Source organism: Gouania willdenowi, chromosome 17 (assembly GCF_900634775.1).
Source record: "Gouania willdenowi chromosome 17, fGouWil2.1, whole genome shotgun sequence".
NCBI classification, from domain to species: domain Eukaryota; kingdom Metazoa; phylum Chordata; class Actinopteri; order Blenniiformes; family Gobiesocidae; genus Gouania; species Gouania willdenowi.
This window is the reverse complement of record NC_041060.1, coordinates 13,934,259-13,957,141: the sequence shown is the minus strand read 5'-3', so window position 1 is coordinate 13,957,141 and position 22,883 is coordinate 13,934,259. Positions and strand designations below refer to the sequence as shown.

The 22,883-nt window shown below is 39.9% G+C and overlaps 2 protein-coding genes across 2 annotated transcripts in view; one reads left to right on the top strand and one right to left on the bottom strand.

The window, feature by feature from the left end:
- The window catches only part of slc1a7a (solute carrier family 1 member 7a), a 54,094-nt gene extending 53,052 nt beyond the window's left edge, over positions 1-1,042 (bottom strand). Inside the window, exon 1 of the mRNA XM_028472576.1 lies at positions 902-1,042. Within this exon, the coding sequence (XP_028328377.1) occupies positions 902-1,042 (141 nt within the window). The remainder of the gene's footprint in view (positions 1-901) is intronic.
- Positions 1,043-15,029: 13,987 nt separating this feature from the next.
- LOC114479506 (protein shisa-like-2A) lies at positions 15,030-20,080 on the top strand. Its single transcript, XM_028473213.1, has 3 exons — positions 15,030-15,316; positions 16,145-16,281; positions 17,519-20,080. Exons 1-3 carry the CDS (start codon positions 15,135-15,137, stop codon positions 17,707-17,709), a joined length of 510 nt encoding a protein of 169 aa, XP_028329014.1. The 5' UTR covers positions 15,030-15,134; the 3' UTR covers positions 17,710-20,080.
- The last annotated feature ends 2,803 nt before the right edge of the window (positions 20,081-22,883 follow it).

The window sequence follows — 22,883 nt, the reverse complement described above, 5'->3', positions numbered from 1 at the left end:
TTTGACTTTAGTGCAACATGACTTTAGTACAACTTAACTGAGGTTTATGCCTAGAACAGTTACAATGTCTCCTGCAGTGGAAAAGACTTTCCTGGTTAAAAAAGCTAAAACTTTTTAATTAATTTTTTTAAATAAAAAAAAAATCAATATGGATGCATTTAGAATCGATCCGAGAATCGCGTGACATAATATGGCCATATATCACCGAATCAATTTTTTTCAACACCCTTAATTCTATAGCTGATTTAAGACATGGGTCAAAACTGACCCGTAAGAGATGCTAACAGAAAGCTAACACAAGAGGAAGGTCACATTTTATGGGCTTATTTAATAAAGGCTCAGTAATTGTGATTAATTGTAGTTTAGAATTGTTTTGAATTGAGAACGTAATTGTAATCGACTTTCAGGGGAAAAATAATAATTGTAATTTTTAATGTAATTGGAAAAAAATGCCGGTCAACGTAATCGTAATTTAGTTGTAATTGAACATAGATAATTGAAGACGTAATTGTTATTTTAAAATGTAATTGACCCCAGCCCTGTCACCTATTTACGGTACTTCAAGCTGCTGCTTAACTGATCCAGTGTGATGTATTTTTATATTTGAGTGTGACTGAGACTACTGGCTGATATTTAGTACACGGTTAGAAGCACGTGTTGTGTAGGAGTTTAAAAAGGTCTCTGAGTTGCACCAGGCAAGGGAAGAGAGAACAGGAAGAAAGGTTAGTTTAATTGCAAGGGATGTGGTGTATGAATCTTTCCTGGCATTTACGAAGAAATAGGATAAAGGAGCTTCACGCTGGTACTTGGGAGTGTGGAGGGGTGAGATAAGGCTGACGGATAGCAGGTGTTTGGTTGTGGGGGGAGGTGGTTTTCATTCATCAGGGTTTTACCCACTGACCTGCTCTGAGAGCTGCTTGCCTCTGAGAAAGAATCCCAGCAGGCAGCCGATGACCACGGCCAGCACGGACAGGATGAGCAGTCCGTTCTGCTTGCAGACATTCTTCACTCGTCCCCACACTTCTTCCAGAGCAACCGCCATCCTCTTCCACCACCACCACCGCCGCCTCCTCCTCCTCCTGTCGGTCCTGGTCCTGACCCCAACTTTGCAACCCCCTCCCCTTAGGAAAAAACACCTCCACGAGAGAGAGAGCCTCCCTTTTGTCTACTTATTCACCCATGTAGACAGAGGGCCGAGCCAAAGCACATCTAAAGCAATGTGAGGGTGTGTGGCAAAGTTGGTGAATGCAAGGGTCGAGGGCAAGGGTGCAGTAAGAAAAAACAAAAGAGGGGGAAAAAAAATCAAAAAGGTCAGGAAAAAAAAAAAAAAAAGAATCAAAAAGTGGTCAGTTTTAAGGTGTAGAATTGAAAGCAAAAGGTGAAGAGGTAGCTTTCCAAAGAACGTAAAAAGCACTTCTGGAGTTCCTCTGGAGTTTAGTCGTATACGAGCTTGCGTCCTGCGTTGGTTCACATCAGACTGATGAGGATCTCTGTCAATCTGTGAGTCTGTCTCTCTGTCAGTCAAACCTTTCGCCCTCTTCAACCACCCCCACCCTCCATCCTGCCACCATGGACACGTTCCTCCCCATGGCCAACAGGGGGCTCTGCGACAGCTGGTGGTATTGTCCTTGGGGTTAATACTGCGATCCTATTAGGCCACGCTACACAACTCTGATCTGAGGCTGGATTAGAGGGCTCTCTCAACAATTGGACGATGGATTGTCCCAGAGCAGCGAAAATGAGAGGAAAAAACCCCTTTGATAAAACAGGAAGTGATACGAGGTGAAAAAAACGATAAAAAAAAAACCATCAGGAAAATATGGTCAGGCTGAAATGTTGACCTCTGCAGAGCAAACAAATTTGAACAAAAGCATGAATTGAACATATGTTGATGAATGCTATCAAATGTAAATCCATACAAACATTGTTACAAAAGGTCTTGGTGATGTCATGGAGGTAAAGAAAATCAGTAATAAAATGATAATGAATTCTCTGAGTCTCAAATGACTCAAGTAAGATTATTGTAAATTAATCTATGTTTTAAAAACAAACTGCAAAATAATCCATTTAAGATAATCCAATAGAGGAAGTCCAGCCAAAAAATGCATCCCTTGATGTATTACAGTTTGTTCCAGCAGGAGATCAGGTCAAGTGTTTCACATTTGGTTCCATAAAACTCAGTTAGCAGTAGAATTATTAGTGTTCCTCTAAATGTTTTGCAGGCTTGTAAAGATCATACAAAATCTTTGAATAAATGCAACTGTTTTTAGCTATTTAAAATGTATTTATCTGTAATCATTCTGTTATCTAGTCTTCTCAATAGTGTTTTTTTTCCCCCCAAATAAGATCAGAGTGATAAAGTATATGATGAACAGCACATTTTGAAAGAATTCTACTCAGGAAAAAAATGTATTTTGTAATTTTTATATTTACATATAATTGTGGTGATCTTATTGATAACATACTCTTTCTTTAGCCCGTGCACTGCACACCAAAAATATTACCATATGGGATGAATGGAAGATGCGTCACAGTTCTCCACACACGTCCCCTCTACCGTGTACTTTAATAAGCTGTTTTTGCTCATATCAGAGGAAACTGTCTGCATTAATGAAACACTCGGTGAAAAATGGGTTTTGTTTTTACTTTGCATCCCTACTGAAATCAGGTGGATGATGAAGTAGTGCTGGTGACAGAAGTATAGATAACATTTATCTCCCAGTTGCTGTGTGCCACCTGATTTTAATGAAGCTGTGGATAATCGGATGCCATATATTCTAATGTTGTCAAAAAAGCAAGAATATATTGACTTTGCCTTATATATCCTAACTATCCCCCATTGGAATCAGAATGAGAATCAACTTTAATGGCCATGTATGTTATACACACCTGGAATTTGACTTGCTGAACTGTGCTCTCTCTAACACTGTAAACATTAAACAGTAACAATCAACTAGAAATAATAAACAGTACTTAAAGACTAATCTGTGCAAACTAAATAGGATAATATAACAAGATAATAGGATAATAATAGTAATAGGATTATAGTGTATTAGTGCAGTGATGACACTCTTTGATTGTTTAGCGTTCATCAGAGTGACAGCCTGGATGAAGATACTGTTCCTATAACGGGTTAGGACAGGGGTCTGCAACCTGTGGATCTGGAGCCTCATGTGGCTCTTTGACTCTTTTGCAATGGCTAATTTATTTTAAACTGTTTTTAAGGTGCCATTAAATTAAATCAAACATTATTCTATATCATTTTAACTGTATAGAATTTAATACACTGTATTGTCTTCATTGAGAAGGTATTTTTTCAGCTCCGGGAGGACTTTAATCCCAGTGAGATGAGGCAAAATGGCCCCTTGTAGAGTAAAGGTTGCAGACCCCTGGATTAGGACAATGCGGTGGACGTAAAAGCTCACAACACAACACAAAATGAAGAACCCCACAACACAACACGGAAGCAGTCCAGTAAAAATCTACGAAGAAGAGTGACGTCAACGTTGGTGTCAATGCCCGATCCCTTCACGGGCCTGATCCTTTCCTCACTCTTCTTCATGGGTTTTTACCAGACTGCTTTCGTGTTGTGGAGTTTGTATTTGTGTGCGCTTTTGTTTTGTGTTGCGTTGTGGCGTTCATCATTCTGTGTTGTGAGCTCTCAGGGCGTTTCTTGTGTTGTGGGGTTCTACATTTTGTGTTGCGTTGTGAGCTTTTACGGCCACCTTATAGGGTGAGTTTCCCCAAAGGTGCTCCACCTACATTTAGTAGTTGATTAAACCCCAAAACCCATTTTTTTTTCTTCTGCTGAGTGCAAATATATTTGGGTATGAAGTAGTGTTGTTGATTGATTCTGGTCCAACTCTTAACATTTTAGTCAAAGTATTTAAATTTGGTGTATTTTATTGTAAAAAATGTAAGAGTCCTCTTGTGGTTGAAACTCAGCTTTTATCTTCAAGTTTTGCGACTGGCTGAGATGGAGGCCGATGATGTTTTAGAGGCAGCTTTCGTCACGAACCAGCACTGTTGGCTCCACCCCTTTCCACTCTGCAATCAGTTGCACGTTGGAGATCTTAAGTATAGACTGGGCGTGTCCTATCTGTTTCAGGGTCCACGCCCATATTCAAGGCAAATTTTTAATTTCCAACCTACAGACCGGGGGTATCAAACTAATCTTGTCTCAAGGGCCAAATACGGACAAGTTTGATCACAGGTTTTAGGAGGAAAAACAAACAATTTCAACATTAATGCGCCCAAGTTTGTAGTTCCAGTTATAAATTATCAACTTTATCTAAGCACTAAGTGACAGATACTTAAATGTCCTTTGATTTATTTATGTTTTACCAATTTGTATTTAATGTTGGGAAATTTTGTGGAATAATTTGAGAACAATTTTTGTTTAATTTGATAGTTTACACAGTGATCCACGTTTTCTGTCATTTGCACTTTTGCCTGCAGACCACATCGGATGCTCTGAAGGGCCAGATTTGGCCCCCCAGCCATGAGTGTGACACAAAAAAATGTCAGCCAAAACCACTGCGTTTAGTCACTATTTAATTAGAGTTTTCTACATTTAATGCTTGAAATGTGTTGATTTTAAGCAATTAGATAATGGGGAGGGGGGTAGGAGGGGGTCTGACATTCATGCTACACTGTGTAGTGGAGTGGGTGAAGCCTCATCCTCTTCCTTACCGATGCCTCCCATTTTTAAACACAACAGGAGGGAGTGGCTTCTGCCCTCTGACTTTAATGCACTGCATCCATCCATACTGATGGAGCCTGACTGGGGCAGACTTTTTTTGTTTACTGAAAACATGTTGCAGCAAAGTAAGGCAGAATATCAAAAGCACAATTTTAAGAAAAGCATTAACAATTGACTGCATTTTAACAAAAGACAGTGCGGCATCAATGCTGGGTACAGAACATGCTCAATTTAATAACTCAGTAACGTCTGCCTTTTTAAAAGCTATAATTAACTGTGCTACACATCTTAAAGAGTATTCTGAAAGGCTCAAATAATAACTATTTTTCTTAGAGTAGTTCAATCAACATTCATTTTGTCCTCTTTTTGAACAGTATTATAAGTTAAGGTTTTGTTTATTCAGACAAAGTTTTTCAGGAATTTTTTTTAATCTCCCGACATGTTTCAACTGTCAACTGCCAGTCTTCATCAGAGGAGTTCTGCTGATCGCCTTTGATGGTTTCTTTGAAGTTTCATTTGACTTCCATGTAATAGTTCCAAGATTCAGGAAATTTTTATTCCCGAAAAACTTGTCTGACTAAACAAAACATCAACTTAACATACTTTTCAAAAAGAACACTAAATTAATCTCGGTGGAATTATCATGGAAGTCAAGTCAAATCAACTTTATATATACGTATATAGCGCAAATTACAACAAAGTAATCTCAATGCGCTTAACAAAATATAAAATTCATAGTAAGAAAGAAATAACCCAACAAGATCCACACGAACAAGCATTTAACGACAGTGGGAAGAAATCTACAGCAGAACCAGGTTCAGAGGTAGCGGTCATCTGCTTTGACTGGTTGGGGTTAGTGGACAGAAGGACCAACAGAACAGGATAGAGAGATAGACCATCAGTGTGTCCCGGACGAGCCGAACCGCGAACTACCAATCAGGGACTGCCATCTCCAGCCTCAGACATCTGAAACAGAAAAGAGAAAGAAGATTGAGGAGAAGGCACAGACTGCAGAAAAAATATGATATAGGAATACAATGGAGTAAGAATAAATACGGGGTGAACATCAGTGTAAATGGTGTGTAAGCAGTGTGAGCAGTATGATGGGTTATGCAACGAGGTTCAGAAGTGGAGGGTTGGCTGCAACTCGGCACAACTGTGTCTGACTGGACATCATCCCATTGCAGCCCATTAGGGCTATGTGCAGATGGTGGATCGTGTTTGTATATATTATTGGTGTTCTACTATATAATCTTAGTTTTTATTTTCTATTTTTAGGTTTGGGGATTTGTTCCTAGTGGTTAGGTTAACGCTATTATACGGTATACGCTTTAGCAAATAAGTAAGTTTTGAGTTTAGCCTTAAAGGTGGAGAGGGTAGTAACCTCCCGTACTAAGACTGGGAGCAGGTTCCAAAGGTGAGGAGCATGGTATCTACACGCTCTGCCCCCTGTTCTCCTTCGAGACACGTTTGGAACATCCAGGAGACCAGCAAACTGAGAGCGGAGTGTTCTTTAATGCACCACCACTGAAAATTTACATTATTTTCTGACATTTCTGAATAAACTGAAAATAAAAAAAATCACTGTTTCTATGAATTCAATCTAATAACTTTAATAAATGAATGAATGAAATGATTGTGGGGAGAAAAATATATACTTTTAGTAGCTTAAACATAATGGATCATAATGTCAACATAGGAAATATTTTTTTAATGTTTTTTCAGTTTTAGCTTTCAGGAGCCATACAAAAGACATTTAGAGAGGTTTTTAAAGCAGCATGTGCAGGTTATAATTTGATACAGGAAACCAATCAGACTGCGGCTCATATTTGTGAGGTGGTTGTGGCAACTGTTGCCATGGAGCCGCACAGAAGCGAACGTTCTTGTTTATCATGAGAGCTCTGACCGAAGCACTAATGGAAGATATTTGAGAGAGACAGAGTAACTAAATGGAGGCGTAGCATGAAGATGGAGGAGGTTGATGGATAAACCAGCAGTGTGGGTGGATGCTCGAAGTTCTTTTGGAACTTTTTCAATTTTCTTCTCCTGATTTGTGATTAGTTTATGAATGAACACGAGTCGTAGTATGTGTTGGTAAACATGTGTGCTGCATACAATCACAACGAAAAAAGTTAACACCTAACCATGATTTTAAAAATATTGTATTTTTTTGTATTGCAGCAGTGTGATTCGAGTGCTGCTCATGCTCCACAACCCCTCCACCCACCACTGTTAAATAATCTCCTTTCTTCTGCCAATTTTTCCCTGTTTCTGGATTGGTTTGACAGAGATAATCTGGGATTAGAGCGAGCAGTCCGGCCTGGTGTGCTCCTCATTCATTTAGAAGGGACAGAACTATTCAACACCCACAGGTCATCCACAGGGTGTGTCAACGTATTCCATTACATATCATCAGTGGACAAAATCTGGCAGATTTGGGGGCTTTGCATGAACAACTGGGTAGAAATGACTGCTATAGTCAGTGCTAATGTAAAGGACAACTCGCTCAAAGCATTTCACAATCTAATAATCTAATCTTCTAAGAAGGAAAAGAAGAAGAAGATGATAAAGTTACAGTCATCTTTATTTTGATTTCCACTATTTGCACAAGACATACTCAAAAAGGAAATTGCATTCGTTTCAACCTGTACCAGTACAAAAGTAAAAGAGGAATACAGACAATATAAGGCTTATAATATAATACAAGTAGATAACATAAAATATCATAATATGATTAATACAAATAATATGAATAATACAAACAGTAATAGTGAAATATCTCTGTACTGTACTTGTTTGTTGGGTCGGGGTGACAAAAGTCCCGCTTCCTGACCAATCAGTTCTCTTTGAAAATGACCCGTTGTTAGAAGATACTGGTTGGTGCACGGATCTGACAGCTGTGTTTAGGAAAGGAAGAATATTAATGGATAAATGCATTTTTTTTATTTACCGATGACATCCTTCAGGAAAGATATAGATCTACATCTGATGGATTGATCTACAGTCAGCTGGTGAAGCCTGTGTCGGGCACTCTCCGTATCACAGACAGATTATGTCATTCATTCTTTCATTCACTCATACATTCGCTGTAGCGACACGGACAGTCTCACCAGGAACATAAGACAGTGAAACATTGCGCTGTCATCCCAGTGTGTGTGTGATAAATTAAGGAGGACTATCTTAATAGAAACATGTCTGTGTAAAGTGAACCTGATCAGAGCGCTGTTCGTTTATCATCCCATGGATTAATATTGTATAATCTCATGCCTTTACGCATTACCAGTGTCAGCAGCTTCCTGCCTGTGTTCCTTTCTTCCTTCTTTTTTCTGCAACAGCAGTGTTGTTTTTGGTCTGAATTATGGATTTTAAATCTTCATATTTTTAAAGAAAGGCTCACGGCTTAGTGGTTAGTACTTCTACCTCACAGCAAGAAGGTCCTGGGACAAAGCCCTGGGGTGGACACTTGGGTCCTTTCTGTATGGAGTTTGCATGTACTCCCCGTGCTGTGTGGGTTTCCTCTGGGTCCTCTGGCTTCCTCCCACAATCCAAAAACATGACCGCTAGGTTGATTGTAGTCTCTAAAATGCACGTAGGAGTGAATGGGAGTGTGAGTGGTTCTTTGTCTGTCTGTCTGTGTGTTGCCCTGCAATGGACTGGCTCCCTGTCCAGGGTGTACCCCCGCCTAGTACCCAGTGTGAGCCGGAGATAGGCACCGGCAGATCCCCCACTACCCTGAAATAGGACAGAGCGGGTCTGAAAATAGATAAATGGATGGATATCTTTAAATAATTATTCCTCAATTGTGATGTAAATTGCTCCACATTTTCTCTGTGATTGTAATTACCTTACTTAAAGCAACACCGTGTAATGTTTGGCCACAAGCGCCACAGCACTGTTGCAAAAATCAACAAACAGTCAGTCGGGCTTTGTCTTTTGATTGTGTATGCAGACAGTAGTAGACCTGTTTGTTGAAGAGAGATCATTGACTCACTATTAAAGAAAATTAAAGTTAGTTTTATGTAAGTAGGAATCAGTCGGTTTGCGCAAAATGCCTGAAGGTGCGTTCACACCAAACGCGACTGAAGCGATGAGATTACATTCAAATCAATGGAAATGACGCAACCTCAAGTTTTCCCCCCTCAAACAACGTGACTTGCGTTGCATATGAGCGACTAGGTCAAGGGTCAAGCACAACATTGTCACTCAAAGTTCAAAATTTTGGACTTTTTAAGCGACTTCAAGTGACAACTCTCCCGTCCTTTACTGTCAGTAGAGCCGCGGCAGCAGCCCCTTCATGCTCCCTCCCGCTACAGTGCAGACGGCTGCAGCAGAGGGCTGTACGGCTGTACTACAGTTCCTCAATTTAGCTGGGCAAAATTAAAGGGGTTAACTTCTTGAATACAGTAAGCCTACATTCTGAGTGAACTCATCCTTTACTAACTCCGTAAGTTGATAATTTAAACCGGGGGCTCTCTGACGAAGAATTGTTGGTTAGGGGAAGCCCGCTAACTGAGAGATGTCCCAGATATTCTAATCCATCTTCATAGTATAGGCCCTTAATGTTTAATGCAGAGGACTTTTTTTATCTCGGTGATATAAGTGATATACAACACGAGCAGTAAGGGTTAGGAACTGCCGCTGCCAATGATCATGACTACATACTCCCTTGTAACCTGGAACAAACTGTCCTTACCCATGCCACTAATGGAAATCAAGTGCTCTATAAAAACCTGTGAGAATGGTAGTAAACTGCTCAAAGTCATCAGTTCTCTGAATGAGAGGAAATCTAAGGGAATGAGTCATATTGAGCCTTGTGCCAGTTTTTTTTTAATCAAACTGGGCCATATTTTCACAAAGCAAACTGTACCACAGTATGAGAAATCAGATTTCATCAAACTAGGAGATTTGACACTCGTTTGCCACTCACACACACACACACACACACACACACACACACAAGTCCAGTACAAATCAAATCAAACTTAATTTATATAGCACATTTCATGCACGAGGCAACACATTGTGCTTCACAGTCAAAAAGTATAGGTTATTTACATAACCCCAGTTCTCTGAGTAATATGAGTGAGATGTCTCACTATGGGATGTACTCCTCCACATCATATCTCAGAAGCCCTTTCTCTTAAAGCCAACCTTGATTGGCTGATGAAATGTATTCATCCGTGGCAGGTAGTCCCATCTACTATAAGTAGAGTGGGCGGAGAATACATTGCCCCAGGATGGCCAGCCGGACAGCAGCGCTTGCACACACGTCGAGCATGTTCGAGCCGGGGAAGGGGGGGAGCTAGGGTGCTCCCCTCATCTCCATCCCGAGAGGCAATGGAGGCTGTGCAGCCCGGGCCAGAGTGATGAAGGTGTCGTCTTCCCCTTCCTCCTCTTTGTGAGGAGTTCAGGGCGACATCTTCATCTTCCCCACCGTGTCAGCCCTCCACGGAGACTCTTTACCATAAAACGGCGCCGTGGCGGCTGGAGCCGGGTGTGTCAAGGGCCCACCGGGCATGTTCCAGCCCGAGGCACCCTAAGCAGACCTGGCTGTGCTCCAGCCCCCCTGGTGTGTGGACCGGTTGACCTGAGGTAGTCAAAAAAGAGAAGAAAAACACTTACCAACAGAGGGCCGACAACCCACGCCTGGTACCGCGTGGGGCGGCGAGGGCGATGCTGTAGCCAAGACGCCAACCGGGGTATTGGGTCCGGTGCTCGACAACCGCGGGGTGGCGTTGAGCATTAATGGTGAGCCGATACAAAGACAGGGGTGTCAGCGGTCGGCTTTCGACGGCCGTGGAGGGCGTCGAAGCAGTGTAGTTCCGAGCGTGGGAGCAGGGAAAAACACTCGTTGACCTGAGGTGGTCAACACAAAAAGGATGGCAACAGCAGTGTTCAACAACGGAATCCAAGAAGGGTCCACCTGTGGACAGCTCAGCTGCTGTGGAGAGAAGCTTCTTGAGCGAGAAGGGGTTTTTGAATGACAATGTATTCTCCGCCCTCTCTACTTATAGTAGGTGGGACTACCTGCCGCGGATGAATACATTTCATCTGCCAATCAGGGTTGGCTTTATGAGAAAGGGCTTCTGAGATATGACGCAGAGCCGTATACCCCATAGTGAGACATCGAAACGAATGTTATGGAAGAGAATAAGTCATCTCAACAATCCCTTGCAAATTAAAAATACAATATACAAATTCAGAATAAAAGCTCAACATGTACATAAAAAAATTCACATAAAGTAGATCACACCAGATGCACAGAAACACACACTGAAAGCAGGCATCAACATCGAACCATAAAATGTTCTGAAAATTGGAGTTTTCAATTTGTTTTTAAAAATCAATTGAAATGTACAATATGATAGCTGACCATGGTTTGTTATTCAGCTTTGGTGCTTGATTGTGGGTTTTTAAGTTCACCATTTTACATGGTATAGGTGGACCCATTTCATATAAGGGCCTGCATCAGAAAGCAGGAAAATAGGTTTACCAAAAACATACTCAGCAACACTGTGTCATAAATATTGCACTCACACCACTGACAAAGCTCATAGATTTCAATTTGCATAAGAAAATGTGTGTAGAGCTCGGAGTGAATGAATGTGATCAAACTTCTCCTTCCCGAGCCTGCTTCATATAATGATTGTGGATGCAATGGCTCTCAATAAAGTGGTAATGATAGCCTTACTCTTCTTCTTTATTGGGGCCAAAAAATGGTAATCCTGTATCTTGAGAGCACTTACACAAATTGGCAGAAAGCTTAGCCTTAAAAGCACAAAAGCATCTGTTCACCAGCAGCAGAGTCAAAACAGACAGATTGCATTTATCTGTCAAACACAGGAAAAAAATCAAAGTTCGGAATTTTTATTTGGACTTTAGCATCAGAATGTAAATAGTGTGTATCAGAGTCGGCGCCAGGCAGCATTAACTGGGGGGCATTAAGAAAACTGCAGGGGGCACAAAAACACTCCGTTTCGAGATGCATATAAACATCCACCGGGTGGGTTTTTGGTTTAAAAACCAAACAAGCAGCGTTTTTCTGTTTTAAAATTAAATCTGGTTAATCTCACCACACAGAACAACCGACAGACGGACTTTTATTCTGCTGCGTTTGATAAAAAATGATCTTGTATCATATTGTCCACCTCACACTGATGGCAGAGGTGTCATTTGTGTGTCGATGACGTTTCGTTAAAGAGTTATTGATGCTGGAAGTCTGAATCTGTGAATATCTGCTAACTTTACCTAACAGTGTTATGGTCCAAATAGTATCCAGATAAACTGGTGACTTTTGCTCACGGTCCAGACATATGTTATGTAAAACATGCACATATGTGGTGTAATAAATCTACTGATGCGTCCCATTTCTTATGATCAACTTCCGTGCGTGTTGACGGCTGTTGTTAGCGGTATTTATAACGTGCAAAATAATTTTTTTACTACCCTCAAAAAAAAGCTGTAATTTTTTTTTTTTTGCAAAAGTGTCAAATGGTAGAAGTTCTAATACCTATTCTTCCTCACACCAGCCTCACAGTTAATAGCCAGTCACCAGTTTATTTAGATACTATTTGGACCGCAACACAACTACAGCGTGAGCAGATGTTTACAAGCTAAAACATCCACACACTGAATGAAAACAGGAGCAGGACCAGAAAACCTCTGAAATAAATCCTAAACAGTCCTATCGTGTGAGGAGACCTGGTCCAGGACATGGGGAGGGAAACCAGGTGCAGCGGACTTCAGTTCTCGCTCTATTTTCTCCATAAATATCACACAAACAGAACAAGTTAAAAAAAAAAAGAATCGCTGTTTATCTGTTTTTTCTGTATTTCTGTTTTGGTTTCAAATCAGAAAAACAAAACAACCACACTGTTTATTTGTTATTTTGATTTTTGGTTTTAAAACGGAATAACCAAAGAAAGAAGGGTACGCGGATTCCTAATGCTATATAAACACAGCCACAAAAACAAAGTTAGCTCGCTAACATACCTTATGAAGTGGTCGCTACAGCATCAACAGACATAGGTTTAAAATCCACTTTTTACGGCGTTGTTCTGTGAGCTTTTTACATTTCTCACCCTTCCTTTTCTCGGTTAGAACGATTGGAGCAGCCGTAAACTACACAAAATATGAGCGTTTTGATTATTTCAGACAGCAGATTCTCAAGTTTCCTGTCCTCCATCTGAATTTAGAGCTCTAGCTTTGCAGCGATGCAGCAATGTGAGTGACGTCACGTGAATCAACAGAGCAGGCCATAGACATACACACATTACAACAGCTCTAGCACAAACCTTAAACAATTACACCACAGTATATTATATCTATGGAGCAGACTCCCGTCCGCTGTCAGTGAATGGACACATTCAGCTGATAGCCAATCAGATATCTTTGATTAATAAAAAGCTCCCCTGTAGTGGATGGGAAGAGTGTGTGTGTGTGTGTGTGTGGGGGGGGGGGCGCACAGTCGGTCAGCTGGGGGGGCACTGCCCGCGAATGCCCCACATGACGCCGAAACCGGTATGTATAATTTCATTTTATTTATAATATCAAAATTTTGTAAATATTTTGATATAATAAATAAAATTAAATTATACACATAAAACTATAATGCAATTTCAAACACAGCTGAGTGTAGTTGTCAGCTAAAAACTGATTCAGGTGATCTGTGTTTGGCCTCATTACAAACAAAGGAGTTGCTTCTGATTGGTTTTTTTTTTTGCAAGTATGGAAGGAGCAGCGGGTGAGGTTGGTAGAGAGAGAAGAGCAACCAGGAGAGGAAGAGGAGGAACAAAAGCTGCGATGTCTGATGAATTCAGAGCCACAGTGATTGACCTTGCTTGTGCTAAATCACGAAATATCTCGACACGGCAGCGCATCCGTTGTTTGTGTTGGAAACACAGAAACACGGAGAAAATGACAACAACTCGGAACAGCCTCAGTGAGGAGCATCCACAAAGCCACTCCTTCCTTTTGTACCATTCACTGTGAAAAGCATGAAACATTTTCTGACTTTACCTTTGCTGAAGCTCTGGTAACTCAGGTGTTGGTCTCTCATCTTTTAAAAGCTGTCGTTTTTCCTCAAAAAAAAAGTTTCTCTATCGTCTCGAGCGCTGTCATCCTGCCTGTGGTGTTATCCCACCCACTAGCTAGAGCGAAAGAGACCGTAGCAGCAGCGGTCACATGGGATCAATTCACTAATGCACTGTGAACCTACGTATAGCATTTAGCATAGCACGGTTATGTCCAAAGGCAGCGTAGAGAGCTGCCTTTGGACATAAATGGTTGTCATCTTGAGGAACTGACTACGCATGCGCAAACACATACACATAAAAACACGCTATGGGAACAGAGGCAGAGCAGCCGTGTGCTTTTGGGAGGGGGCTATTGGAAATGGAAAAAATAAATAATTTATGATTATATTATAATTAAAACAAATAATCAAAATATCAATTCACTTTTGGGTAGGCACTGCCTACCTTGCCTACCCTGACTGCACGTCACTAGAGAGTAACTGTTGTCCTGAGATGACTGATAGACAGGCAGACTGTAAATCCAGCTTTTATAATGAATGCATAGATTTTATTTTTTAGATACAGATATTTATTCATTTATATATAGTCAGAGTATGTGACCACAATCTGGGGTATATTGTCTGTAGTTTCTCGGGTAGACAAACTGACACAAAACATCTCCACAGGTTCAGATCAATAAAATAATTGTGATTTCAGTCTGAGGAGCTTCACTAAAACTGAAACTAATACTGATGATTGAATGGAAACAAAGACACTGTTAAAACGTATGTATTTCCTACATCAGGGGTTCTCACTTCATCATATTTAATTGCCTTATAAACCCTTTTTACCACTTTTCCCACCTAATGTCGCAATATGTCTCACTTTTAACCTGTTTTTGTTTTTTTTAAACCATATTTCATGCAATTTAACTTCATTCATGATTTTTTCATGCCCATTATTTGCCAGTTTAAACTGTTCCTACTTTTTTTTCTGCCACTTTTAAGCCAACATTGAACCCATTTTACCTCAATTTTATCTCCCCTGTACAGTGTTACCCCTTATAGATGGACCTGTCTCCACATGACTGTTCTTCAATGTCCATGTCTGTGTTCAACCACCTTCAGCTACAGTGGGGGTCCCTGGTCTCTGGGGGTCGCGGACTGAAAAGGTTGAGAACCACGTGATCCTTTAATTATCTTTCCCTCTCACTAAAGTAGAGAGAGAGAGAGAGAGAGAGAGAGAAATGTATTTTTCTCCACAGTTAAAGTTTCCTTCCTCTCCTCTGGCTCATTCAACAGGATTCCCGCAGTGACAGCACACGCACGGAAGTCTCCATCCTCTCCTCCTCCTCCTCCTCTTTCTTCTCCTTCTTCTTCTCCTTCTTCTCTGTTTTTCTGCCCTCGTGCAGCTTCAGCATGAGCGCGGATTGCAGCAGTTACTTTAGCGCTGACGGGCTTTTTGTGGACGGCTTTTCTTGCCCTAAAGCGGGCAGCGCGGCTGCTGCAGTTTACTGCTGTGGATTTAACGATGTCAAATACTGCTGCGATGACCCTAACAGCTTCTTTCCTTACGAATACGGATACATGTGGTGGCTGAGGTACGCACACGTGTGTGTGTGTCACACCTTCATACATCACTCATTGTGCATTTTCTAACATGATCACTTACTGTTGGACTGCTGTGCAGGTAAAATTGTGTCTTTATTCTTCAATCAAAAAATCCTTTTCAATCTTTTTTTTTATTTTTTATTTTTTTACTTCAAATAAAAATAAATATTTTCAATCAAATAAATTGCATTTATTGCATTCATGTTCAAATCATCAGGGACTATTTTTCAGTTTTATTTAAGTAAACTGGGCCCATATATATTAAGCGTTTTTGTAAAAACACATAACTTCAATTTCAACAACATTGCGTCACAGTTAATCATTCAATTAACACAGTCTGGAAAATCCATTCACATATATCTATAACTACTGTACAAACTATATATATTTCTTTTGTGCAAAATTATGCCTCCAGGTTTTAAACTTGACAGTGTATTACGACCTCTCACCTTCATGTTGTTGTTTATTTGGGGGAGGAGGGTGGTGGGTGTGGGGGGGTGTTTGCCATCTTTTGCCAAGCTGTTGCATAGATTCAACAAGTAGCTGGAAACCTTCCTCAGAGAGTTCTGTAATATTGATGAGCATCTTCATGCGTGGACATGGTGACATCTCATTCCAACACACCCTGAAAGTGCTCTTTTGGATTGTGATGTCAATGGTAAACTTCTCCCTGTGGCCACGCAGGGATGCACATTCAACGACTAATCTTTAATTATTAGTCGCCTGAAGCCAAGGCAGATCAATGTAGTCAGATCGCTTGCCTCGTTTGATTTATTCTCTCCTCTAATTATCGTCTTTTGTCTCCTTTCTTCTTCTAGTATTGGCGCTCTGGTTGGTCTTTCTATTGCCGGAGTGGTCCTTCTTGCCTTTCTTATCACTGTGTGTGTTCTCTGCTACCTCTTCATTGCCACCAAACCAAGTCGTCTTGACAATGGCCTTCCCCTCAGAGTGCCAGGTCAGTGTGCAGCCCACAGTGTACCCCCAGGCCAAAACATAACCGGGGTGTAATCCAGCCTAGGCCAGTTCCATCCCTCAGGCCAGAATAACAGTGAGTCAGAAAAGAAGGAACTTCATTTCAAAACACAAGTTCACAATTCACCACGTCATGTTTTCATTACAGTCTGTATTTTTTGTTTTACCTACAGACCTCTGTTGGGTTGTTAAATACTATTTTGACAAACCATGACCAGGGAGGCATGCAGGGATTCAATGCATAGAGCTTGTACAAAAAACAAACCTCACCAAAAACAACGCAAAAACAAATGCAGAAAATTGTGCGACATTAGCTGGGTTTCCATTACAGATTTTTGCAAAATAAAAGCGATATTTCTAAATGTCGACAAAGTATAATTACGCTTTGAACGTGTTTCCATTGAATGTTGTTTTGGGCGGACGCCTCGTAACTCCTGTGAAATCTCATCCCATGAGACTTTCCTGCAGGTAGATGGACGTTCCAAACCTCCTTATAACACGTTGCATTCCTTTATTATTTGCTGTGTAATGTACCAGTAATAATTTTTAAGTATTTGTTAAGAAATGTCCTGGTCTCCTCTTCTGTTTACACGTACCGCGCCATGTTTTCTCAGAGAGAAGTGGTCATGTGACCAGGCACGTCGCGTCATGTAACCGTGAACGTAATTTTCCGTGACTTGTATTTGCGGAAAAAGTTTTTCCATAGCATTTTTGTGACATATATCAATATTGAAATGTCTGAAATTCCTCCTCATGAAAGAGTAAAAAAACCTTTTAGCAATATTTGAGTGTTTTTTGTTTTTTTTTCTCAAAATTTAGGTGTCTCCATTACCAGTTTTTATTGCACTATTTAGATTTTGCACATTACCAAAGGTAATGGAAACACAGCTACAATCAAGTATGTTATTACAAAAGTTACTACAAAATGCAATCAGTGTGGGATGTGGGATGTTTTTCATTTATACTGATGTCTAATCAAAAAACACTTCAGTGCATCTGTTTATAGGACTCCACATCCCAAAATGCAATGCGCGAAAATGTCAAGAAACGCAGTATTTAGGGTGGAGTCAAGTGGCAATAGCATCTTTTTTCCTTTCTTTTTGGAATAAATTATGTTTGAATGAATGATCTATGAGGCACACACTAAGAGTTTATTTAATGAAATTTAAAAAGTAATTGAAATGGATCTGATATTGCTCTGTGCTAATTTGTGCTAATAGGAGATCCAAGTGAAGGACCCAGCCTTGTGACAGTGACCTCCTGCTCCAGGCCTCAAGGATTCAAAAAACACTTTGCGAGCAGAAAACTGGATTGTGACAATCAGCCCCCAGCTCCTGAGCGACTTTTCCAGAGATGCTTCACAGCTACAGTTACAAGTGTGAAAGTTGAAAGCCCGTCTATAGCACACTGAGAGTGCACAAGACCAGCAATGTGACGACTGGGAGGTTTAAAGCTTAAAATGGGAGGATAAGAACGTGCAACATGGAGTCACATTGGAAAAACTCAGTGAACTCCAACAAAGCACACTTCTGAACTCCTTTGACTTGCCATTAATGTAACTTAAACTTTATCTTCTGAATATAATGAATCTCCTGCAGTTTATTGATGGAGGATAGTCTACTTATGCCTATCAATGTATAGGACACTGACCACTGAGCGCTTTCATCCTAAGTGTGCTTCTAATGGCTTTTAGGTCAACTATTTGGTTGCATTAAAAAGAGTCTGGATACACGCTACAGCAAGCCTGTCCATTAAGGAGACGCCCATTGAGAACTCTTTGATATGTAGCACAATTCAACATGTTACTCGGGTGCTAAAGGACTTGTGGACCAAGACCTTTAGGACATCTTCTATGATGGCCGTCATCCCTGTGTTTACATTTTTCTTGAGAAGAAATCTAATGAGAAGTTATAACTGTAGAACAGTTTGAAATGTCTTGGCACGGTGTGGTTTACACCATTTACTTTGCCAAAAGTTGTTTCTGAGCTTGACAAATTTTGCTTATGCCGGTGATGATTTTTGTGCCACTCATTGTATCGTATGACCACCGGTTTGTTAGAAAAGGGCTGAATGAAAGTTTAAAGCTTTAATAGACTCAAAGTCATAATCACTGGATGGTGAATGAGAAAATGAGTCATTGTCAGTTAAAGAGCTGATATATGTCAAGTGTTACTTTAAAGTCAGCTTCAATCAGTTAAAGCGGATGAGAAGGTAAATGTCATGTTTTAAATGCAATTTGTATTTTTAGTTTACATGCAGAGAATCTGGGCTGTGAGGATGATGGTCTAAATAATGCAAGTACACACTTCTCCTTGTACCTATGATCATGTCATGGTCATGAATACTGATGTGTAAATTTAATATTTTTACCTAATATTATACAAGTAGATCTATTGTTTGCTGAGGAAGCCATGATTGGCTCCATTACTCTATAATGAAGCTGATGCATTCATGGATATAAGGAATTAACCTAAAGTAATCAACCAATAAACGTAGTAGTCTCTAAAAATAAAAAAGAAGTCAAAATGACTGTAAAAAGTGAAGAAATGTTTTAATTTAAAATTATTGTTAATTATCTGTCATTTTCAATTTAGAGAAAATTAGCTATAGGCCCACTCAACATACAATGTGTGCTTTTTTTGGTTATCTTGCTTCAGTTTTCTATTAGTTGCCTGTATGTTGTCTAATATTCACAAAACATTTATCTAGGTATAAACACTTGAACACTGGAAAAACATACATAAGCCACAGAATAAATCTCTTCCTCGGGGCTAATTAACTAGGTCTATACATAGATACAGTTACTATTAAGGTTACTCGGAACGGAATGGCACTATTAAGGCTTTGGTGGCATGAATCACCCTGTTCATCGCCATGTTAACAGGAGTTTTGAAAAAAAGATTCTGCTCTAAGCTTAAAACTGCTTGAATTCCTAGTGAAAATAATAAAAAAAAACCCTGACAGAATCTTGTAGTAGACGTGCTGCTACTGCGAGGCAGAAAAAAAGATTATCAATTTTGTTTAAACCCGGTAAATATTATTTGTTTGGTGAGTCCTGCTATTTTTTTTTAACATATTATAAAATTTTGGGGTCTATGTTTGCACGTTAACACAAGCCACTATTAGCTTTATTTGGACACTTGTCCAACTTTTGTCCTTGATTGAATTTTTTGGCCACTTTTCATACAAATAAGGTAACCTTTGCCCACTCTCTTTGTTCCACATTTTGTCTATTTGTCCTATTGTTCACTATTGTTTGCCACATTTTGCTAATGTAAGCTAACCTTTGCCATGACAGTACATCCCCTCTGATTCATCTTTATTTGCCTGTTTTTTTTGGCTCCTCACTTTACGCTCTTTTCTTGCCAAGTTTATGTCATTTTTGGACCATTTTTGGCCACCTGTTACTATGTCTGCCTCCACTCGCTCATAAAAAAACAAAAAAGTAGTGGACCGGACAGGCCCACTTTAAGTCGACGGCCCACCGGGACGATGTCCGGTATGCCAGATGGCCTGTCTGCCCCTGTATGCTAGCTAGTGCTATAAATCATCCACTCACTAAGTTAGCTTTAAATGATGCCTGACTTTCATCTGGTTAAATGTTGACACCATTCGATGTAGCAAACTGCTAAGATTTAAGCTTATTTGTATATTACATATATATTACGTGCTGTCTTTCCAAGGAAATTGTAGTCTTGCAATCATCTTTAGTTAACATGGTCACCAATTAAACTGGTACATCACCCTCCATATTATTTAACTACTTTTGCCTTTAGCTAAGTTTTGCCAACAAAACACTAAATTTGTTACAATGTCTGTTACGTACAAATTGGTCTACAATACTTTTTTACTTCATTTGAAATATTTTTCTTATCAAAGGACAAATGGAGTAAAATCTATGAAGACACCTTGTTGAATATGTGGATACAACTGTGTTTATTTTTTATTGTATTTGCCAAATATGATAAAGAAATCAGATGAACAAATAAAGAAAAAGAGTCTTTGCTTTTGCCTTATAGCCTAGTTTACTTTTAAACTTGTAAAACCAGAAGGGATTCTTATTTTTGCTATGCTTAATGCCATTGTTTCCTACTTTATTCTCTGACTGTTCAGTGTGTACAGATTATTTTCCCAAAATTGAATAAAAACAAGCAGCTGGCTCAAAGTTGTAGCACATTTGCATTTGAAACGGGGGCATGATGCATGCCCAATTATAAGAAGTTATTAATGTCATTAAAACAACATAGGTAATGATGTACACGCTACTGATTTTTTTTTTTTTTGGACCAATGATATCTGTTACTGTTGACCTTGCTGGTTCACGTAAATGCCAGAACCAGCAGAAAGACATTACTCACATTAACAGTCAGTTAAGTCATCTTAACAGATAAGTTAAGATTAGATAAGACTTCATCATCCCATATAGCAGAGGTTTTAAACCTTGGGGTTGCGAGACACTGAGAGGGGGTCGTCAGATGCATTCAAGAAACTAAGAATATTTTTTAAACAATTTGAGCCCATTTTGGCTTATTTTTAGCCTTTTTCTGCAACTACACCAAACTTGCCATATTTTAACTTATTTGCATCACTTTTTCTTGTAATTATTTTTGGTCCTTTTAATGCATTTTTGCTACATTTCTCCCATTTCTGCCACTTAATCAAATTTCAATGCCTTTTCTGCACATTTTATCCACGTTCAAGATATTTTAGCCTTTCCACCACTTTGTCCACCAAATTCACATATATTGACCCATTATTGTGTTCATCTTTTAATCTCTTTTGACCATATGTCAGGCTTATTTTTGCTAATTTAACTACATTCACAATTTGTCTTGCCCATTATTTGCAAGTTTAAACTAAATGTTCCTACTTTTTCCTGCCACTTTTAAGCCAATATTGACACTTTTAACCCTTTTTACCAATTTTTCTGTGTGTTTTTGGCCACTCTAATTTGCAACTTATAACCAATTTCTATGCATTTTAAAATCCCATTTCACCACAGTTACGCACAGGCTGAGGTGGATCTGTTTGCCGCAAAATAAAATGCACAGTGCGTGCTGTTTTACTCTCTTCACAGCTCGGAGGCTCCCCTCAGGGTAGACGCTCTATGCCTTCCCCCCGCTGGCCCTGATACCACCCACCCTCGGGTGAGCAGCGGCCCCGTTTGTTGTGTCCTGTACATGCTGTGTGTGTACTCGGCTGGATGTTTTTGCTCCGTGTGTGGCATGGGCAGTTCTCCTGTCCTGATTGGAACAGTGCTTGCCCTGTGGGCTGGTGTAGTGCGCGATAAGCTTGTCTGCAATATGGGAGCTTCCATATTCCATAGTGAGACATCAAAATGATTGTTATGAAAGAGAACTTTAGGTTATTTACATAACCCCAGTTCTCTGAGTAATATGAGTGAGATGTCTCACCAGACAGCCCTTCTTGCTGAATGAGTGAGAAGAGGTTTGCTTATTTGAATGGCGCTCTATTCTCTGGGCCACTCTACTTATAGTAGGTGGGACTACCTGTTGCGGATGAATACATTTCACCGGCCAATCAGGATTGGCGTAATGAGATTGGGCTACTGAGATATGACGTGGAGGCCTACATCCCATAGTGAGACATCTCACTCATATTACTTAGAGAACTGGGGTTATGTAAATAACCTGAAGTTTTAAAATGGTTTCCCGAAAATCAAAAGAGAAAGGTAATTTCAATGGTTTTATCAGGTGATACAATGATGAATGAGTTTGTCAGATTATGCAATGATGGTGGAACTGTAAACTGTAACTTGTATTGCCTGTAATGTAATGTACTGTTTCACAGTACTGGTTTAGTTTAGCTTGATTTTCACAATATGGGGTTGGTAGCCATCTTTTGCTTGCTTAGTTATCGGCACTTAGGGCCAGGCTTGGTGTTTGGCGGTGAAATTTGCATTTACAGTGGTCACTGTCTGAGGGTATGCTAATTTGTTAATGCTTTTGCATCCTTTATGTAGGATGTTGGACTTAGACTAATTTGGCAGGGGATAGGATATCCCAGACAGTGAATTCAATGGAAATGACCCTCAGACTTGTGTAAAATAAGAAATGGAACAGACTATTATTTGGATTGATTGAAGGTAAGTGTGGGTGTTTGGTGTCTCTCTGGTGATTCTGTAATTCATATATATTTGTGTTAAAAATAATAGGGGTTTTTTTTAACAAAAGAGGGAATGATATTTGATTACAGAATCTCTCCTGGTCAGTTCTGGTCACACTGCCCTAAGCAGGCCAGATACTATCGTACTGATAGCATTTACCAAGGCCTCTTCTCAGAGGCTCCATTATTGTTATGACGACCACTGTCAGCAGAGAACAAAAACCATAGAGCACAGAACAACTATAGATTCATTGGACACACACTGAAACCTTTGAATCCCAGACCGGTGCATCTAAAAACCTTTTGACCAAATAAACCAGCAACCCTAAACTTGACTCTGTCTCATTCCATTCAAAACCGCCACAACAGTTTGTGAATATGTGTGACATTAATTTATTATTGCTGCAGTTCTTCAACATTAGGAAGCCAGCTTTAGTTGTAACAATTGCTTACTGTTGA